Consider the following 23296-nt stretch of genomic DNA (forward strand, 5'->3'; position numbering starts at 1 on the left):
CAGTGATGGAAAAAAGTAGAGGCCATTCCCAAATGCTTTTTCATCGCTTGGATAGGATATTTTATATTTATACTTCGAAGGTGTAAGTGATATATGCCACTTTTATAGCTTGTTTAAAAAACTGATTTTTGATGGGTGGAAGGCTACTAGCTGTAAAGCTCAAATAATACATTTCTGGGTTAATACTTCAAAATTAGAGAAATTACAATGTATTGTGCATTTATTTGATGCATAGGTACCTGCTGTTTAAAAAGTGATATTGTTCATCACTTTTGATATACGTTTAAAAAAGCTCCTACTCTTCAGAGATTATATTAGAGCAAGTCAGGTGATAAACATGTCTTTTTGTAATTCTGTAACTAACTTTACTTGGCTATACTTGTAATGCTTAGCCAGTACTCTCTGTCACTAAAGCAAACACACACATTAAATGGAACTGATCAATAGATTGCAGCTGATGCTGTGTAGCTTCTGAAGACTTAGAATCAAGAAATATCCTGAGATGGAAGTGACCCACAAGGATCATCAAGTCCAGCACCTCACTCAATCATTCTATATATATGATCCTACGATTTTGAAGTCAATTGAATTCCTAAATCCCATAGTTAATATCAGTGGTGACCGAGAGAATTAATCTGACTGAAGCTTGTACATGTATAAATATGTCTGCATAAGCTGCAGTCATGTGAGTGGCTTCAGTGTAAAAATGTCCTTTTAAACCAAGCCCTCAAGGTCTGAATACAGTATGTACAAGAGTTAGCTAACCTTGAGTTAATTTTGAGTTTTGTTAATGAATTCTATGGGAATTGGTATAAGTCATGATGAGTAAGGAAATTAGACAGCATCCTGTTGAGTTCATCTCTTCAAGTCAGTGTTTGAGCTTGCTGCTGGCATAGTACAAGAAGCAGACCCTCCTTGTACTGGTCCTGGGTTAAATGGTCTCTCGAAGGCACGTATTTTTAACTTTACACAACCTCCTCTATTCTTCTCTTAAAACAGAAGACTGTAAAAACAAAATTTAAAAAATGCAAGAAGAATATTCATGATTGTTAATTTCACTTTTGTATTTCTTAGGAGGTTTAAAGAAGTCATGTGTTCTAGACACAGCATACCGTGCTATTGCCAAAAAAAAAAAAAAAAAGCCTTGGGTACTAAATAGTCTCCTATGAACAAGACTGTATAATGAAATAATATATGAGGTGTTGATTGCATTTTGATTTTTTTTCAATATTAGATTTTCTCTATATTTCCCCATTGGTGACACATGAGTGAGTTCCCAAACATCTGTCTGCCTGAGGATGATGACTTTGCCAGTACTGTGGTTTCCTTTGCATGTGAAATCTCCGCTTGTGTACAGAATATAGGTTTGAATCCCACTGCACATATATTTTCACACTTCTTTTTTATGTGATGTTGACTGATGATCTTCTTTTCCTGGTAGAGGGAAAACATATCATTTGTATTGATATTGTTCTTCTTCCAAGAGCAGATCAACATCTGTTCAGTTCTCATCATGGCTGATTAAATAGACCCTCCACTAAATCTTAGGGCAAAAATTATTTCTGCAGTTTAAAACAAAACAAACAAAGGAAAACTTTACAATTGATTGTAGGTAGCAAATAGGCAGAACTACTTTGGAAAGCAAGAAGTTAATGGTGTAGTAGAGTTCTACTAAATGCACATGACTAGGGCTTTTGAAGAAATGCACCTTTTTAGTTCTGACAGACGTTCCAATGCAGATGCATGTTTTTATGTTCACTACAGATGTTCTTACAAGAATATCATATTTTTTGAAAACCCAAAACGGAAGTAATACAGAATTTTTTGAACAAAACCACTTCTAATAAAAGTAACTTTTTCCACTTAAATTTGCCAAAATTATTTCACTATTGTTTCAACAGGAAGATTTCTGTACTTTCTGTAGCCACTGGAAATATTTTTGAAAGGATTTTACTTTTCAGCTGAGGAAGTGTGTATTTCTAAAGTGATTTATTAAGTCTAACTTTCTCTTACTTATTGGGCTTTAAACATTATCAGATTCAAAGCCCTACTACTTCTGTAGAGTTATAAATTTTCATCAGCCTTTGTCTTCCTGTGTCAACATTACTTCAGTAATTCAATGCAATTTTGATAGTTTAAGTAGGCCTCTGTCTGTGGGAGAGCCGCTTGCTTTAAGTTCCAAAACCCCTCCAATTACTAAGAGAATGTCTTGTTAGTTCTTTCACATTTTTCACACTTAAATACAAAACTAGACTCCATTAACTCGCACCATCTGTGATCTTAAGTGACTTAACCTCTCTTCTCAATGGGGGTTGTGTTGCCAGTAGTGATGACCTAGCAGAAAGTGTCAGTGATGTTTTTTTCCTGACATTAATCAGCTTAATGCTTGTTTTAGGGCTGAAATGTAACTAAACGTCAGCTATATAAGCCACCCTTGCTTCAGTAGGCACTTTACTGTCTTTTGTACTGTGCTATTTCTTAATACCCTGCCCTTCAATTGAGATGAAAGCTGGTCTTTATAAAATTGAGTGATATATTACATGTCACCACTTCATTGATAGCAAAATTACCCATCACTCTTCTTCAATATAGAAAAAAAAAAGTGTATATTGACACTGGAATTTGCAGAGGCTCAAAGGTCTGTTAACACAGCTGCTGTCTAACAGGTCTTCTTATAAAGAACTACCCGCTTGGCCTGGCCCTCAGCATGATCTGACGCTGTGTCTTGGGGGGGTTCCAGATGAAGCAGAAGGATCCATCAGGTTCTCCGGGACTTCTACTGCTTACTTACATTGCCGTTCTGATTTACTTTTGGTACAAGTTTGCAGTTACCAAGGCTGCAAGGTAGTCTGTGGGTTGGCTACAATGAATCATGACACCTGTGTAGGCTGTCGCAGGTTGGACTCTCCTTCCAGGCCCCTGACACCATGCTTTTCAGGCTGTTGTTTTCCTTTGTCTTCAGTTCACCTTCAGGTGGGACAATCAACTGAATGGTACCTGTTCTTGTCACTGTCTTTGATAAATGGCATGTCCAACTGTCCAAAGAGCGCGAGTGTAGTTTGAGGGGCACATCAACATTAATAATTAGTAATGAATAAAACAAAGTGTTACTAAAGTTAGCAAAAGTTTTAAAACATGAAAAGAAATGGGTGTATGTGAAATATACAGTTGTCAAACTTTTCAGCATGTAGAAAATTTAGATTGACTAAGTTGATAGTCATGTGACACTTAGCATTGTCAGTTTATCTTACCCTAAGATACTTGTAATTCTATGGATGCTTAGATATATGAGCATGATCTACAAGAAGAAATGAGCAATATTTGAAATTCTGACAGAAGTCAGAAATAAATCTGCTGAATTCAGGAGGATATTAAAAAAGTGGACATAGATTTAGATAGCTCTGGTATTTTAAGTATGCTCTGTACGTCAATTAAACTAAAAAAAAAAAAAGGTGCTAAAAAGGATTATTGAGTAACATTTCTGTAGTCAACAAGTTCACTTTGAGTAATATAAATCTGTGTTCACTGTAGTAAATTAATCAAAAAAGTAAAGGATGAGGTTTCCTCATTATGCGTTCAATTTTAACTTGCTCCTGTCACCTTGGAAAGAGTTATCGGAACTGTTCTTAACTCTTATTTATCTGATCTTGAGCTATATTTTATTTGGAAATACTACTGTCTAGATGGTGTTTTTTCTTGTCACGGCTGATGAACTCAAAAGTGGTAGTTCCAGATTGAAATTTAAAAGGTTACTTGGAGATGCTCATGCTGAAGTCATTCATGTTTTTACCTTGCAATCAGTTTTACCAGATTTACACAAACAACCACATGCTAATGCTAAGTTAATATACGTAACATATTTATATAGCTTTAAAGGGAGATACAGTCAACTACAGCAGCAGTTAGCAGTTCAAAAATTCTGCATTTAAGTATTTCCATCTGCTGTGGTAGAAGGATACTCTGTGCACATGTTCTATCAATCTGTTAAAGGTAGCATCTAATGGCCTTGAGAATTGGTCTTGCTCTGATTTCTTTCTAATGCAAAGCACTATTTACATAGAATTCAAGATAGTCATTTATGATTCATGTAGCTGAAGGCGGAGAAGGTGTGCACTGGAGAGAAGGCACTCTTCCCACAGTTGTTAAAATGTTGAATTTCTCCTTTTAATTTAATGAAGTAAAAATCAATGGAGATGCATACGTCCACATTAGTATGCCAGTTTTATAGTGAACCACCTTCCGGAATGGCAAGACTCATTGAGGCTCTCCTTTCCATTCTTTCCTTTCTTTGTTAAGAGGCAGAAAGGTTATAAATCCTGATCTACATATTTCTATTTGTACCTGGTATACTTAAAAATTTAATACTAAATCACTTCAGTATCAGCTACATCCTGTCTTTCTCGCTCTTCCTGCTCCCTTTCCCATTTATATCATCAATAAAAGAAAACACATGTAATCCTTTGGCTTTGCTGCCACCATAACCATGGTCTGGCAGATGCTTTTGAACACAGGGTAGATTTATAGTACTGGCAGTTGCTAACTCCTCTGAAGTCAAACTTCATATAATCTTCCCAATGACCTCCTGTTTTGTTGACAGTTAGCAGGTTTTTCCCTTTGCTCGAGGTTTTAAATTTGTCCAACTTCTAATCTCATCATTGTCCCTATTGTCCTTATGTGATGGCATTTCCATTCCTTCAGGCTTGTTGCTGTATTTAACTTTTTTTTTTTCCTGTGTAGATGTAGAGCAAAGTGGTTATGCTAACCTAGCATCATCTTTTCCATGCTACAAATGCTGCCTTTTCCAAGCATTAGTATTGTGCATTGGAAATTTGGTGTGAAGTAAAAAAGGGGGGGGGGGGGGGGGGGGCAAAGAAGAAGTACAGAATGTTTTATTTTGAATAAACCAGTCTGAGAACGATGTCGTCTTTGAAACCAGTAAAACGTTCTCTGGAGAGAAATTTAAGGCCAAGTTTTTTCTCTGGACAGCACTGTGTTTTTTTGTTTTTGTTTTGTTTCAGTTTTTAACTGAAATGTACACAAACAGGAATGAAGAGCAGCTTAATGAAGAGGGGGGTTGATGCAAATCAGAATTGTGTCTGCTGAAATCAGTGGAATATACAGATGTAAGGGATCTAAAATTAGATCAAAGACTGCTTTGGATATGTTTCATGCACTGCATATGTGAATTTGAATGTAAATGTCAAGGGAATAGTTAGATAAGCCCTTTTTTTGCAGTAAAGAATAATACAAATCATACTACTAGATAAGTATAACGTCAGGGAAGATATTCCAGCCCAGGTTTGTGACTTTAGCTTCCCAGAGTTCATAATGGCTATCTTTCCTGAAAGGAACCTAACCATTCCTGAAGTCTGTTTAACTCTGAAATGAGTAAGATAATCATAATCGAGTTAACTCTTCATTTACCTTTAGAACAACATGATAAAAAGGAAGCAAGTATACCTGGTACCGTTTGCAATAGTGGATGTTTTCATAGGTGTTTAAAGATGTGTATGTCATATACTTTCACATTTTTTGCAGAACAACCTAAACAGAGACAGGCTGTTTTCAGAGAACTTGCAGAAAATGTGGTTTATGTTGACCACAATGCAAAACCAATTAAGTGTGTGTTGCAGAAACCTGCTTTTTATATGACTTGTCCATACATTTCCTTAAAAATTATGGGCCTGCTCCATGAAGTCTTTCGTCAGTCCAACAAAATTTCCCAAGACAAAGTTTTTTGTGTATATGATCTTTTTTCTTTCTTCTCCTTTCTTCTTCAAGATAGCTCAGTTCTTTTTAAAGTAATATATTATGTTTTAGTCTATAATGAAGAGTTAAGGAAATTACTAAATTAAAATAATGATGAAAAAACACAAAGAGGATTAGCATGTAAGGAGAGTCTTAGAAAAGTTTATTAGTGGCCTCTGTTGACTATGTTGATGATACTCAGCTGGGCATCATATACTCAGGTTGTGTCAGCAGATATATTTGTCTTCCATCATGCTGAAATGTACTTTACATGATATATATAAAATTGAAATTCTTAAAGAAGTACTTTTCCCTGTGTGCACAGCTTATGATGTGGTTTTGATGAGCTAGAGGATTCAGCCACAGCAAGTTGAGTCATTTTGGTGATAGTGCCTTTTCTAGGAAACTTCATGGGAGGGCACTCTGTCATGACTTGCAACAGGAAGAGCTGAGATCTCTGTGAAGAGCTGCCTTAATGAGAGAGCTCGGGACGTACTCAGAACAGCACTGATTGACAGTCTGGTATATTACTTGTACAGTTGATGAGTACCTGGCAAGACTAAGCAATGTATGGAGATCTGATTGTCCCCTCTATACTCAGAATAAGAATTCAATGACAAGAGAATTTCTTCACTTTGTAGCTTCAAAATCTAACCTCAGTAACTCCTTCCCACTTACCTTTGGAAAACACAGTATCTCCCAAAAGACTATATAAGATTAATGCTTATTATTTGTTAATTCATGTAGTTAGCATTTTTATTGCCTATTGATTTTTTAGTCTTTGTTTTCAATTTAACCTAGCAAAAAATTTCTTAGTGTTTACTTTGTAGTCTAAAACACCCATCTTTAGAATACAAGCAATATATAATTAGAGAGCACAGAAAAAAAGTATTAGGAAAGTGTAAGCAGTATAATTGTTTGACTGAAAAAAGGTGCCTCTGGAGCTTCAAAATCTTCAGTGGGACAATGCGTAGTATCATAATGGTAAACTTTACTTTTAATTAATTGATTTAAATGTTGTTTTCCATGTAACTTTAGTGGAATAAAGGAGGAATTATGCCTTATATGTAGGTTTCTATGATTAAGGAAGAACTTTGAAAAAGAAAATCTATATAAGATCTATATAAGAAATCTATAAAATCGTATTCTGTATAAGTGGTATTCTGTACATAATTCTAATTATTTATATGAGGTCAGTGAGCTTGCAACTTTTATAACATCATGTGTTACGGTAGCTGCTAACCAATAGTTCTAATAAAAATACAGATGGCTTAGTTGCCATCTGCACTTTTGAGATTCTGCAATGAATATGTGATTAACCTTCTGTCACCACTTTTCAAAATATTTTTTTTCTTCTCCACAACAAGCTTTTCTAGCTTTTCTTTTACCCTCACTCCCTCCCCTCCCCTCCCCTCCCCTCCCCTCCCCTCCCCTCCCCTCCCCTCCCCTCCCCTCCCCTCCCCTCCCCTCCCCTCCCCTCCCCTCCCCTCCCCTCCCCTCCCCTCCCCTCCCCTCCCCGTGTTTGGAAACCTGGTAACAAACATGAGGTTTTTATAGACATCTTACTTGTCTTTATGCTTTAAGCTTTTGTGGAGGATGAAGGAAAATACATTGGAATTTTATGTTTTTGTACCTTTCACATTATGAAAAACAGACTTCCAAAATGGCTGGATTTGAAAGACTGGAACAGATAATTAATTCATAAGTGGGTGTTGAAGTGGAAACTGTCAGGCCACAGCTTTCCCAGCTTTCACTTAATCATTTGAAAATCGTTTTGTGTTGTTTTCACTGACTGTAATCCCGTAGAGAGAATATAAAACTTGCACCATCCAGCATGGAATTCCACTCCTTTAATGACTTGGGCTCTGTGTTGACTCACTTTCACTCACTTTCACTTGCTGTTGTCATTTCATACAGGAAAAGCCATACCAATGTTCTGAGTGTAACAAGGCTTTCAGTCAAAAGCGAGGCCTAGATGAGCACATGAGAACCCACACCGGAGAGAAGCCCTTTCAGTGTGATGTGAGTTGACCCATCCCTTTGTCTTCTTGACTTACATGCAGGAGCAAGACTTAATTTCAAGGAGAAATGGCCTCGTACACATTGGCTGTGGCATAAAGTTACACCTTTGGTTGCCTAGCTAATGAGAGACCACTCAGGCAATTTTATGTACCCTCTGCAGTTGCCAAGAGTATAGCGTACACTTCTATTTTATGGTTTTGGATCCCGTAAGAGTTATTTTCACCATTCTTAATGCAATTTAGATGTTGCAAGTTACAAATTCATGCTGTTTGGTTTCCCCTTAATTGTATGACAGGTTAATAGTTGGAGATTAGCTTATACAGGAAAAGTTATTAAATTCATTACATGGAATCTGGATACTTTTGATGTTTTTCAATAACACAAATATGAATTCAGAATTTCTGGGTTTTGTCTAATGAATTTTGGTGTGATATTTTCAACATCTGTTCATATGTTTTCATTACAATGAAGAAATCCTGAATGCTGTGTATGCTCGCAATGCTGAAATGCGGAATATCGTATTACAGTTCATAGATCACCGTCAAGTACCTTTTGATTGGTATGCCCAATCCTGTATGTAGTGTATCTTACAGCTTTTAGAGGGGATGTTACAGCTTTTAGAGGGGATGTATGGGGAGGTGGAATGTACAGAAATCATTGTGAAAGAATCTCATTCAGAATTATCAAATTACAGTATTATCAAATTGTACTATTTGCTCAAGGATTTAGCAAGGGCACTAGCACAGGGCATAGAATTATTATAGGTGCTTCATTTTGTGATTCTAGCTCTTACTGAATTAGTCACAAGGGAACCACCAGTTTTCAGTTATATAGTAGGTGGCTCAGTTTAAAGAGTTGTAAATTTGTTCACAAATTTCTGAAATGAAATATAAAATTAGAATAACCACTTGTCATGAAAGTCACAAGGCTCTATTAATTGATCTGGCTTTCAATGAAGTACTCTGGCAACATTTCATTGAGAATAAAATTCACTTAATGAAAAATTTCAAATACAATAGTAGCAGTTTTGCTAATGTCTACAAGATGGGAGATTTTTTGCATTCTTTTGGGATAATCTCATCCTGGCTATAGTACCTTAAGGATTTCTGTAATTACAAATCATTGTTAGTCACATTTTCAGCTTTCAGATTGCTGTGATGTTTATCAACTGTTGGTTAGCTTGCAGTGTAAAAGCAACTTTTCCCACATGGAGGATCCAAGACTGTTCTTGGATTCACAATATACTTTTTGAGACCAGTCAGAGGGTGTGTGTGTGAGTGCCCGTGCTATATTTTCTTACTTTTTTTATTTCTTTAATTTAATATAGGAACTGCATGAAAATGCACTTTCCTGCTCCAACTAACTGGATAGAACTTTTGTTTTCCCAAATCACAGTGTATCTTGAAAAAGCTGTAACCTGTGCTTAGTCCTAGTCCTCCTCTGAGAATTTTTATGTAGCTGCTATTTATTGGAGATTTTTTTATACTTTAAATTACTGTCATTTTTTGCTGAAATTACTCTTCAGCACTAAGCTTTGGCCAGTTGCACACCACAGAGATTGCTGACTTTTCAGGGCTGTGGCATACACAGCAGATGCCATTTACTATTTATACAACATTAAGTTGCCCAAAACTCTACAGTGCTCTTCTGCTTAATGCGTACTTGGATAACATTGGAAAAAGTTTTTTTTCTTCAATAGTTACTCCTGTTTCATCTGGACTCTAATTCTGATGATGCTAGGGACATAGTAAATATCACCCGGAGCAGATTGTTCCTCCAGAGCTGTCTTGCACAATGCATGTTGCCAGATGTTTCTACAGAAGCTACAGGAAAACCAGTAGTGGACAGGCTTTTTTTTTTTAAAAAAAAAAAAAAAAAAAAGTTACCAATGGGAGACATTTATTCCTGGCTCCCTAGCACTAAAGATTGCTCTTTACACTAGAATATTCCTCCTAACAAGACTTTTTTTATCTTGCTAAATGTAGTTGTTCTCATTATTTTATTTATCATGACTTGCGTGGTAATTTATGGCAACAAGTTCTACAAATTCTTAACTGTGTAGAGAGGTTTTGGGAAGGGAGAGCATGTCAGGTTACTGCATGGTCTCTTTGGTTCTTTAATTAACAGAAAGGTTTAATAGCTATTCCATGCATTATTTTTTGTACATCTACCATGTCCCTTCTTAGTCAACTGCTCTGGTTCAGATAGGTTAATTCTGGCCAAGTTATTTGCAGGACAACTTCCCATGTCTATAATTGTATTTGGTAGTATTTTCTGGATTTTTCCCCTTATTTCCACTGCATGTTTTAAGGGGCAAAGGCATAATACTGATGTATCCTTACTCATTATAGTAATTGCAAAAGTCTGTAAGTCTAATGCTCACCTACTCAGAATACCTCAAAGGTGAAAAACAGGCTGTTTTATTCAGTAATTAGCATATTCCTATATGTAATCATATATGTAGCCACACTGAAAAACAAAAGTCTTTCAGAGAACTGAGGTTTTTTTGGTCTTGTTTCCCACCTGGCATTAGCAGCAGTCATAGGAAGTATTCAGTTCTTTCTTTTAAATAATGCGTTGATATTTGCTGTCAGAATTTTATGTGTTTACTACTAGTACCGTTAACATTTACAAACAGGAACTGCCTTCAGTGCCAAAGAACTGAAGAAAGAAAAGCTTTGGCTATTGAAAAAAAATATATATTCAATGGGCTCAAGAATAGGCTTCACTTGACACCCCACCTCTCCCCACCCAATAAAAACTATTACATACCAGTTTGTTTTAGACTACATTTCTGCTTTAAATAGAAATTTCTTCCAGAGTGAGAAATAACTCCTACCTTATCTTCCTCTCTCCCTCCCCTCTCTCAGGCATATGTAACAGACATTACAAAACAGAATTATGATACATGTAAAAGTAATCCATATAGCCTGCTGAATGGAAGTGCTACACTTTATTTCTGTGGCCATTTCTTATATTATCAGTCATCAAAAATATTTTTAGAGCTTACATTTAATGAATCAAAGCCCTCACATCCCACTGATAGTAGTGATAATTTAATATTCCTATTTTAATGTGAAACTTCTAGTATATTTTGCATAGGAAAATGAAATAACTGAAATGTGGAAATATGAAATGTATATTTCCCAGTATGTTTGATTTCTGTCCTCTGAAAACCAGTCTGGTTTTTAGTGGAAGGCTGGCTGAACTTCAGTTGCCTCAGAGACAAGAGATTCTCCGGGGGCAGAAGGGTCAGGTACTGCCTATCCTGGTTTATTTCCAGTATAGTATTTCCCAGCACTCTGCCTTTAGTTGACCCTACACTTACTTTCAAATGTCAGTCATCCCCTCTGCTCAGTTAAAACTGATCGTTTTGACCAGATTGATTAGAGTTCCAGTGCAAATAAGCAGGAATGGCTGTAAATCTATAAAATGTCAGTCTTGCTTGTAAAACTTAAATGCAAAGCAAACTCCTAAAAACAAGATTGCAAGAGTACAGCACAAGGACTGGCTTCATCCTCTTGACACCTTCCCCTCAGATATTTATTCATGTTGATGAGATCAAAAATCTCTAAAGCTGATTGGCCTAATGCATCAGAAAAAAAGTTTTAGGCAATGTTTGCCCTGTTCCTCAGTCCCTTTTGCTATTGAAAACAGCTGGGGGAAGGTTAATATTGGTCTGACTGGCTCCTAGATTGGTTCTTTTTGTTTTACAGTCTTATGTTGTGACATTTCCATCCTATTCAATGTTTAAATTCTCTGTCTGCTATGGAGTGTTTCTGTAAGCTGCCTGTCCTCTCTTTATTAAAAATAATATGCAGTAATTGATGTAAGTTTTAAATTTATTGTAAGTTACCTAAGTGGAGGCTGGATTTGACATCTTGAATTCTATTTGTAATAGTAATCACATAGCTTTTTATAATTTTGAGGTGTATATAAGATGCACAGAACAAATACAACTTATATGTGTGTATATCCGTGATTGACTTCCTGACTTCCAGGAAATGTATGTTTACAAATACATGTCACTTTTAACATGTTTAAACTTGTGGGCAAGTGTGATGATAACGATTAGGTATATGAGTTCACTTGTGTGTATTTGTAGAAGAGAAATAGAAAATGGTGCTTGACAAAAGCAGTATTAAGACCCAGCCAATGAATGCTGCAAGTAACATTCACCATCATGTAACAAAAGAGTGACTGTTGCTTGGGGCTGAAAGAGGTAATTATATGTTTAGGGAAAAAACTTAGAGAGTTACAGTAGTTGTACAAAAGTTCTCAGTGTTACATCGTGTCATAAATTCAAAGTGTTCCATTGCAACAGCACATACAGTGTTCTTGTCTGGGGAAAAATTAGTTTGGGTACAAAACTTGCCTGTGGCTGTTGCCCTTTTTATGGTCATTGTATGGTTTTGCCTTAGCTGGCATAAAATACATATGCTGCAGGTCAAGACTATCCGTTTGTACAGTCAGTTGTTCTATTTGTCTGTCTTGCTTTTAAAAGGATCTGGTAGTCGCCCAGCAATTTCACTACCGTCTTAATACCCATGCAATTTTAAAACTTCATTTTCCAGCAGAGAGGTTCTGATGGATTCTCTCAAGTTTCCTCTGCATGGGGAAACTTGATTTTGTTTTGTTTGATTCCAAACAAAAATGTGTCTGTGGTATCACTGTTAACATACAACATTGAAAATACCAGACAGAGTAAAATGTTCTTTAAAATGTTCTATGAAGGAGTATTCTTCTGAAGACTAGCTCATTTACTGTTGCAGGTACATGTGGCTGTAGGATCAGCGATGTAAAATATGGAGCATTATACATTCTTCTAAGTTTTAAGAACACTGTTGTCTTTGTCTTGTCTTCTCTGGCCTAGGTTTGTGATCTGTCCTTCAGCCTGAAGAAAATGCTGATCCGACATAAGCTGACTCACAACCCCAATCGACCGATGGCAGAATGCCAGCTTTGCCACAAGAAGTTTACAAGAAATGACTACCTCAAAGTGCACATGGAAAATGTCCATGGTGAAACTGACAGCTAATTATGGCGTGTGTGAGAAGAATGGATCTCATGTTCCAAAATGTTCCACTTGCACATGTACAAACTCCAGACCTCTCACCTGACTACTAAGCATAGTCAGGAGAAACAACTTTAATGTGTTCACATGCTATTTTTCTCATTTTTTGTTTTTATCCTACTAGCTTACTAAAAAAAAATAATATACTCACATGCAGTAAAACATTATTTTGAAATAAATTTAAGATGCAAGAACTTCAGGAAGATTTTATCCTAGTTAAGAAAAAAAAAAAAAAAAAAAAAGCTTTAAATAAACTTTACTTTCTAAGTTTCCAAGGTTGTAATTGAGATATTGGTGGCATTACCTGGAAATCCTGGACATCTGAAACTGAATCACTTTGTCTCCAACTCTTATTTCTGTATTTAAGCCTCAACACTCCATTAAAAATCTTCAACTGGAAACCATGCAGAATTTGTCATTGTGATTGATTTTTGATTGTATCCAGTCATATTTTATTCAGAACTTAATGCTACATTTTATTGTAACATGACTTTGTCTCATTTTCTTTATAGCTTTCTCATTACTAGATGAAACTGATTAACTCGAATTGGTTCCTGAGATACTGTAATGTACGGGTATGGAAACTATGGAAATCTGTCAGCTTAGGTATTTCTGTGTGAGCATTCAGGAAAATTTACTACTTCTGGTTGCATGAAACACAACAGAAGTAGAAACTTTGAGCAATTTAGTGTAACTACTATGTTTGTATTCATCATTGTGACTGGGAAGGCAAGTGTTTCTGAAAGACAACCTGACAGACTGTCTTGAGCAGCTACAGTTGTCTAGTTATCTACAAGGACAGTAAAAGTGTAACTTCAGAGGTGATTGCATGTGAAATTCCTGAGATATCAGCACTTAATATTAAGACCATGTAATTAGTGAACGGTTCGCATTCATTTTGGATTAGCCAATGCTTTATAAAATGAATTTGTGTTGGGATATCTTGGTACCAGTTTTTATGGGAAAAGAGTTCAACTTTTCTGAACTGCAGTGGGGACAATTGAAAGGATCTGCATGACCCTTTATTTCACTTCTCAAATCTGTGTATCACAATAAATTTTCTACTCAGAAGAGCAGAAGCTTACAATAGAAAATGTTGCTTTATTTAGTCTTTAACGCTTCATTCATTCCCTGCTAATAGTTTGCATTCCATCCTTCTACATGGACATCTCTATCGTCGTGTTCAGTTTTGAGACCCAACACTGGGTCCCAATAGTAATGTGTTCCCAGATGAAAACTTTTCTACAAAAAATAAGCAGAACATGTTTTGTGTTTCAGAACCCAAAGAAGACACACAACTAATAGGGACAATTCTAAATACAGGATTTATAGACTGTTCATATTCAGCGTCCTTTCATTTTGGAAGTCTGTGACACCCCATGACATCTAACAGGTTTTCCTTGTAAATGGAAAAGACACTTGTAATTGTGGAATTACAGGTTACTTTTCTTGTGAATTACAGTATCCTTTTCTTAGGGAAAACAGGTCACTTGTAGCAGTTATAATAAAATTGATCAGGAAACTGTCACTGTATTCAACAGGAGAAAAACCTTCAAAATTATGTCTTTCTGTTTATTTCAGGAGTTCTTGGCTCAAGTTATGTATGACCAGTTAGGTTTTAATGAGCCAACAGCAAGGTTTCTGCAGGTAGAGGCATATCTTGTGTTTCATGCAGTTGGAGGTAATATGATCTCAATTCATAGTGGTGAACTATTTAATTGAGTTTACATGCAATGCAGACTTACCATTAGACAATATATTTATTTCTTTTATATTTCTTTTCTTTTTTATATTTCTTTTATATTTCAATATAAAGGCCGTACCTATCTTAAATAAACAACAACAACAAAAAGCACAACCCTTTCTCCTTTGAGTAAAAATTTTCATAGGTAGCTTCCACTTGGAAAAGATAGAGAACATTCCTTTCAGGTGATTTGGAGAAATGAGAAACTGAAACCTTGGTCTAAAGGAAATTCTTGCTTTTTGTGTGTGTGTGTGTGTTAGTATGTTTGTTTTGCTTTATTGACCCCAATGGAAAAAAAAAAAAGTTAAGATATTGAGTTTTCCATGTTAAGTTGCACAATGCAGACAGACATGAAGAGCTAGAGATATTTTTGAAATAATGTGTAGTCACTGCAATTTTAGAAGGCTGTGATTTTTTTTCCCGATATTGTATAATTTTATGCAGATCACAACATTCAATTTGTTCTCTTTATTTTTCCATTGCAGTTAACTGTTCTTGGAGAGAACTCCATCTATAGTGTTAGGAACAGCAGGAAACTCATGTTCCTTTTGCTTTCCATGCTGATCAGATGTACAGCCAACAGCTGATACAAATTGCTAATATGATATTATTAGCAAACACAAAAGATATTTATAATTATTTTTGTCAGCCTGATTTTCAAGGATTAGATGGATCCTTTGGTTCACACTAGCAAGTTATAATTAAAAATCAGGAAAAAAAAGGAAATAGGTTAAGTTAACAAAGGTATACTAGGCATTTAATGTTACTATATTTGAATGTAATGACATAGTGCAGTCAAAGCATTTTGAATGTTCTGCAAGTAGATTTGTGATGTTGTTATAAGAAAGTTTCTGGTGTATGTTTTAAATTGCGATGTTTAATGTTCTGCATTTGGATAAATATGTACCAATATTATTACTCTTCAAAGACCTCTGACTGGAATTTATTTTAACTTATAAAGAACTAGTCACATCTGGCAGAGCTGATGCTGTAACTTGAAATTATGTAAATTATTCTCATAGTCTGAAGAAATTACCTCATGAAACTATTGTGCTGTGAGTTGTTTATGACTGTTAGATTCACCAGCTGAAGCTCCATTTCAAAACAAAACAAAACAACAACAACAACAACAACAAAAAACATAACAACCACCTCCCTATTTTCTCTGCCTCCTTTCCTGCTTTTCACAAGTGGTTTCAGCAAGTGCACAAGATTAAGGGAAGAAATTACAGGAGTATTCCAACTGAGGAAAATAATTTCAATCTACTGAGAAGACATTTTTCCTTTATGAGGGCTGGGAAAAGTAAAGGAACTTTGAGTCCATACCTGAAGTTTATGTATTTATTTATTTACTTCTTTGTTTTGAGTTAAAAGAGGGCAGAAGTGTCTCTTGGTACTATCTTGTCACAGCAGCTTACAGGTCTTTCATTGTGTTGAATGATTTCAACTCTAGTTGAAATCCAGTAGCCCAGCCTGGGGTTTAAATTCTGGTTTATAAAAAATGGCTTCTGAGCAAGTGTAATCTGAGATCTGTTGATCTTTTGTGCCTGGTTTAGATACCTTTCACAAATGGACAAAGGTGTGCAGACTTCTCCGTTCACATCCTAAAGAGGTAGGAAACCTTGAAATAGCTCCCTATCTGAGACAAATACAATAAAAATACTATCATCTGTTGCTCCAACAGTGATTGGTAGTGCTGTAGATAGGTGTAATTCTCTCTAATAGAAGATGAACTTTTGACTGTGTAATGTTGACAATGGTTTGCCATGAAGCCAGTGCTAGTAGGCTAGCACTAACTCAGAATATGATAACAGTTTTGGGTGTAGAGCTGTATTCATAGAACATGCTTGAATTCCGTCAACTTATTTTTGTCTTTTGTGCATACTGTGGCACATCAAGAAGATTGAGTAGTTTAAGGATACACAGTAACAGCTGGAAGGTGGTCACTGTTGAACAGTTTACTTGACTTGGAAAATTATTTGCTAAAAATTAAAGCTCAGACTGCCAGTCTTAATTTTATTTAACAATTTTCTTTGAGTGTATTTTATCTCCCATCCTCATTCCATTGTAAGCTGCTACTGGATCTGTAATAGCCTGTGAACAAGAACAGAGAGCATAGTAGCAGTCTTAGTACATACAGAGGATTCACTGATAAGCTGCATCACTTTCATCATGCCATATTTGTTATGACCAAGTAGCATGTATCTCTGAGCTTTCTAACTTCAGCTACGTCTTGTGTTACAACAGGAGTGTGATCAGATGCTGTGCATGACAGGCAAATTGTCATCACCCTCTGGTGATGAAAGAAACCATGAGGAAATGACCACCGATGTCGCAAATGGGGGAGAGGACAGAGAGTTGAGGACCCATTTATGTCTCTGAACTCCAGATGAGGTAGGCAAAAAAAAATATCTTGGATCTCCATCACTGCTTGTGTTCTGGACCTGGTCACCTCAGGAAAATCTAGATAGAAATATAGAGGAACAGGGACAAAAATATAACGTGTTTCACTTGCTGGTAGAACTGTATGTGATTATATGTTTTGATGCTCCTTTTGAAAGTGATGGCAAGGACTTTGTAGTTTAAACAAAAAACCTCTGATCTGAGTGTGTGGCAGGAGTGGGAAAGAAGTGCGTTATCAAGAGGTATGTTCATTTTAAAGTGCAGCTTTCACCATGTTTATTGAATTTTGGTTAACTGAGTCATTCATCCTGCCCTGACTGTACAATGATCTGTTGTAACTAGAGTCAACTCAGTGCAGAGAGGGTTATCATTGCTATCAGTCTTTGTGTGTCCTAAGTGGAGTTTGATTTTGAGAAACGGCTTATGCAGTATATTTTAGAAATGTACTTGGGATGCGCTGTACATGCAAACTGAAACTGTTGGAATTCAAGTAAATAATTCATATTTGTACCACTCTTCTGCTATATACTGCTGAAATGTCAGATGTGATGTTTTTGAAGGAAACACAACATCTTGATATTAGTCCACCAGATCGTGAGGTCCTTCCAACAATTAACCCAAATAAAACTTAGAATTGGACATTATCTTTCAATTTTAATAAAGAGAAAACTAGTAAGAGTTGCCACCTAGGTTGTTGAAACAGTGCTATTTCACAACTGTTTGTCACAGGCAGGTATGTATGCATACACGTAACTGTTAAATAGGGCAGATATATAAAAGACAGTCTAGCATGAAAAGGTGAGATCACAGGTTTCTAGTGCTTTGAAGCCTGATTCTGTGTGTGCTCCTTGAAGTCAGTGAAGTTTAAGTCCTGGAATTTAACTGCATTCTTAAGGATTATCTTAACAGGATATCCTGCTAAGCAACAACTCAGTTCTGTAAAATACAAGTATAGATGGAAAGCAGTTGCTCTTTGAGTCAACAGAGACATTTGAGTGCATGTGAGAAATGAGTTGAAATCTCTGTCTTTAAAAATAAAGCAAATTACGTTTAGCTAAAAAGAAATGTAAATATAGCTATGGATTCTCAGATCTTTTCACTTTCTGGAACAATCATGAGGCCCAGAATAGTGGGTGTTTGAGGAACTCTAAAGAGTATGGCTATTATATTTTAGGATCTGCTTCTTGACTGCCGCTTGGACAAACTGATGCGTTTCTCTGTTTTCCTCTTTCTCTGTTATCAAGTCTTTCTTCCTAATTTGGCTCTAAGCTCTCCAACACAAATATATCTCTTTTCTGTTTATATAGGCATTTACAGTTCCCTTTGATTAGTTACTGTACTGAAAATAGTAATAAAAGGAACACTTCTTGAAAATTACTGACAAGGTAGTAGATCGTCCTGAGGAAACGGGTGTTTGAGGGCTGTGAGTTTACAGTGGCTACAAATAACCAGAAAATCTCCTGCTTTTAATTTGCCACTCCTTTAGTTTCAGAAAAAAAATATATGTCAGAAAAACAATCAGACAAAACTGATTTGAGATCACCAAATCTCAAATTCTGATACTGGTATCAGAATTGGTATCTCACTTCTGATACTGGTATCAGAACTGATACCAGTACGTGGTATCAGTTCTATGTAAGATTAGTATCGCATGAGAAATACGCATGTATCACAATTGGGCTGTGGTATGACCAAATACATGTCTAGTTCTGATGGTTCAGCTGTTGAGCAATACGCTAAACTTAAGGATGTCATTGATCATTTTATTCATAAACTTTAGCTGTAAACTATGTCATAAAATGAAACTGCCTCTTGGTGTGTTTTTGCAGCAACTAGCATCAGGTAGATCTAGCAAGCAATAAACTGAATAATTGTTTCATGTTTTTCTGCTTCCATTTGTTGCATATGGTAATGCATCCATGTTGTTTGCTGAACAATAATTGAAGCAAATTTGTTTTCATTTCTGTTTTTCTTTGAGAAGAACGTTCTGATAAAAAAGGGGACCATTAATAAAAGTTGTTTTTTTTTAATCCCTGTGTAAGGAAAAGACTCTAAGCTCTTAAATCCACAAGTTCATTTCCAGTTTGACAGCTGTTCAAACAAAACTGGAAGTGTATACTACAGCAGGTAATGTTTTGCTGCTGGATTAGATAGACCTTCACTGCAGCATTATCCAAATTAACTCTTTAGTACCAATATTTTGGTCATTTTCTGTGTCATGTCTTGCACTTCAAAATATTATTTAACAAATTATATGTGCCAAGTTCAAGGTAGGTCATAAATCCACTTAGCATTGAAGTTATTTTAAAAAAATTTCATCTCTGTTTCACAGAAGTTTCAAGACCAGGCAGTCCATTTGCTTTTATGTGTATATATATGATGTCTTTTCTAACAGGTCATTTATACTTCAATAAAACTCAGAAGGGTTATTCTCTACATCATCTACATCTGTATGCACTTCGTTCAGTTTCATAGTAAGTGGACTGGGGATTGAGTCTGTTGAGATGAAATAATAAGTGATGACTTAAAAACTGGAAAAATAGTAAAAATTTGAGATTAAATAGAAATTCAGAAAAGACACCCTTTGAGAAGAAAAATAAAATTGTGATTAGAGATTACTTTATTACTTTTTCTTCCTTCTTCTCCATCACTTAGAACAAAATTCTAAAAGGTCCTTTGAATAATAAAACTGTTTGAAAATTTCTATTTAAATTCAATTTAGCAAATGTAAAAGGAAGATGAAATATTAATTCAAGTAAATCTTCATTAATCTTTGCAAAAAGATGAGACACATCTTTTGTTTGTTTGTTTTTTGGAGCTTGCTGTTACTAGCCAGGGCTACTTGCTTTCCTTCTAGTTTTGAGGACAGAGTTTAGTTTGTAGAAACTAAATCTCGTTAGATGACATTAGCAGTTTATGTAGAGGAAATCTGCTGTTGTTTTGATTTTACAGTAAAGAATAACTTCTTGAATTGCTCAGATGTTTTGGATAAAGAGTCCCAAGACCTGTGCTTTCATACCTTTGTGTGCAGTTTGAGCAGCCTTGAATCATGCAAGAACCCCTTCTGTGAAATCTCTTCCTATACTTTTGTTTTCCAAAATCACTGTGCATGTCTGAGGGAATAACCTGTGGTTGTTTTTAGTGATGTGATTTAAGAGTCTTTCTCAAATAGGTCCAATATAAAGTTTCTTTTGCCTGGAGGGTAGTTGTAAGTTATGCCAAGCTGGTGAGGTTATCCCTTTCTAAAACATCTCCTCGCACAAGTCCAGGATATTTGTGTAGTTTGACAAGACTAAATTTAGCTCTTTAGTACAGAGGAAGATGAACAAGCTCTTTCTTGGAGCTGTAAAGGAGGTCAGCTACACTAACCTAAAAAACAAAGCTGCTGTCCAGCCCCTTACAGCGCAGCAAGGCTGGCTGGAAAGCAGTGACTTCTTTATTTTTTCTCTTTGCTTTGAATCTTTTTATCAGGTTAGTAATAACAGTAAAATAAATAAGATCTGAATATGGCCTCAGAATTCAAATGAGGATTAGAATAGAAAAAAGCTATGAAATTCATTATTTGGAGTTTTATTTTTGTTTTTCTGATTCTACAAATCAGTCTGTGGAAAGCAGGATTTCTGTGTCACTGCAGAACTCTGCAGGCTATTCACCTTATCACTGGAGAGGTGGCAAAGGGGTTGCCTGCTGGTTACGAGTTAGCTGTTCTCAGTTGGAGAAATCACTGTGATTGGTATGCAGGCCTAATGGTTTATTTTTAAACTTAGAGTTAACAGCCCATTGTTTCAGAAAGAAAATTGCTGTTTCTTTCCCCAATATAAATTAGTGCATTTGTTTTTCATACCAAAATGGTAGCTTGCTGCTGCTGTGTATTACACTGACAATATAAGTTATCTAAACTTTCAACTACAGTTGTCCTTTTTTTTTTTTTTTTTAATTGATAAGTCTTACAAAGAATCATTCTACTTACATTTAAATCTAGTAGCTACCAGTTATGTGCATGCTTGCAATGCATTGTGAACAAGGTTCTACTTTCTGACTCATTTATTAGTGTAATGCCTTCATCCTTTAGGGTTATCTCATAGTTTTTTGCCTTTTTTTTTTTTTTTTTTTTTGTTTTGTTTTTTGTTTTTATAAAAGTCTAACAATATAAGCCAGTATTTTCCCAAGCACATAGCTTTTCATCCAAATTAAAATGTCATCAATTAGCAAAAATATAGCTCTTAGCCAATAAACACCTAGTTTCCAGTTAAATGCTATAAAACAATATTTTTCTAGAAATAGAAAATTAATAATCAGATTCAAGATTCATTAGTCAAGACTGTAAATTGTTACTCCAGAGCATAGTACTAATCATTGTAAGTTCCTAGGAAGGTGAATAAATGCATTAAATCTCAGAAAACATAGCGTGTCTTCCCTAGCAGACTTCTTTTGTAGTTGTGGGTAGCTTCCTCTGTAAATAAAAAAAGCCCAGTCAGTAGTCAACTTTGTAATTGTGAGTTTTCTATAGCTAATTTTGCTGTTTCCTAAATTTAAGTCCAGTGAGGTCTGCTCAGGATATGGCCTGCTCTCAAGTCCACAGGAAATGATTCTTTTTAGCTGTAGTTCTGCATCAATAAAGGATAAATACTTAGATGTTTGGTTCAAAAGACATTTTCAGAAAGATAAAAACAACTTAAGAAGATGTTCACTCCAAAAGAATTTAGAGTTGTATATATGCAGTGCACTGAAAATGGCTTTGGCATTTGTCTTTGCTTTTTCTAAAAGCAAATCTGGGCTGCATAAAGTGACATTTTGCCACCTCTTTTACCACTCGGTAAATTCCTCATGAGACGTTTTGAGAAGATTCGGGCATAAAGAACAACATTTTCTAGAAACCAAGCAAAGTAGATCACAGATGAATCCTTGGGTCTTTATTGCTTTTCAGATTTACCATAGGTGAATCCACAGTTGCTGTAGGTTTTGGCAACCTGTTCACAGACACATGGAAAGCTTTAATCTGAAGATTAAACTTTAACTTCTTTACTGAAAGGATTGTGAGGCATTGGAACAGGCTGCCCAGGGAAGTGGTGGAGTCACCATCCCTGGAAGTCTTCAAAAGATGTTTAGATGTAGAGCTTAGGGATATGGTTTAGTGGGGACTGCTAGCGTTAGGTCAGAGGTTGGACTCGATGATCTTGAGGTCTCTTCCAACCTGGAAATTCTGTGATTCTGTGAAACTGAAAATGTTTTCTTGTTCTCAACTCATACTTTCTTTATTTTATTTTTTGGGGGGAGGGGAGGGAGGAGAAGGCAACTTGATTTATACTGATTAAAAAAAAAAAGAAAAAAGAAATGGCTATAGCTAATACGTACACAAGAATGGTTTTTTGGGGTTCACTGTTTAAAGTAGGCACAAACAGTATGTTTAAATTAAGATGTTCTTGTATGTATGCATGAATGTGCATAAACAGAACAAAATGTGCACACAGTAGGAAGGGGATGTCATAAATATGACTAAAGTTTTACACGATGACAAAACAAGACAAATTGGGTCTACCTTTATATGTGAAAGGATGAAAACCTGTTCTGCATATGAGAGAACTGTCTTTTTCTGCCTTCTGTCTGTGAGAGAAAAACTGACAGTACTAAGGAGGCCCTTCATTGATAAGGTTCATAGAACAACCTGATAATGAACAGGATATGGCTTCCATGTCCACAAACTAACAGAAGCATCCCTCTGTATGAGAAGACTTCTTCAAAGAGTGAGAAACCTTTGTGCTTAAAAGTACGTACCTGCCCAGCTTACACTGATTTTACTAATATTTCCTTGCATCACAATTTTCAGTACAAGACTATGTATGAGATTGGTGGCAAAAAATTAAAGGCAAATATGATGTAGAGGTAATTTATAAGTTGGGTGGCAACTTAGCATATGCCCTTTGCAACTTGGATAGTCGTAATTAGAGATTTGTATTTGTATTGACCCTGTGGCAGGGATTCCTAAAGTAGCTATGTACTAATGGAGAAGGGTGAGAAGTGAAAATAAATTGTTCATCTCCTAGATAATACTAACATTAGCAGAGGAGTTGCAGTGGGTAGGTTTCTCTTATGTATAATTTTGTTGCTTGGGTAGTGTGGAAAGGAGGATTTAAAGTAGAGAATCCCTAATCAAGTGTGTGTTTACCTGCTTTGAAATGAAGGGCCTCATCATTCTTGATACTGATTTTTGTACTGACTTTATACCGACTACATGAGCCAATTTCCCTCCTGGAATTTGCACTGTAGGTTCTGCTGGGTAGAAGAATGTCTATGAGTAAGTCCGT

General features: G+C 35.8%; 1 protein-coding gene across 1 annotated transcript in view; it reads left to right on the forward strand.

Annotated features, from left to right (window-relative positions):
- The window catches only part of PRDM5 (PR/SET domain 5), a gene marked incomplete at both ends in the record, with an annotated part of 85030 nt that extends 72222 nt beyond the window's left edge, over positions 1–12808 (forward strand). The window contains one exon of the mRNA XM_084285991.1: positions 12644–12808. Within this exon, the coding sequence (XP_084142117.1) occupies positions 12644–12808 (165 nt within the window). The remainder of the gene's footprint in view (positions 1–12643) is intronic.
- Positions 12809–23296: the final 10488 nt, after the last annotated feature.

This window comes from Netta rufina (genome assembly GCF_964035555.1).
Source record: "Netta rufina genome assembly, chromosome: 4".
NCBI classification, from domain to species: Eukaryota; Metazoa; Chordata; class Aves; order Anseriformes; family Anatidae; genus Netta; species Netta rufina.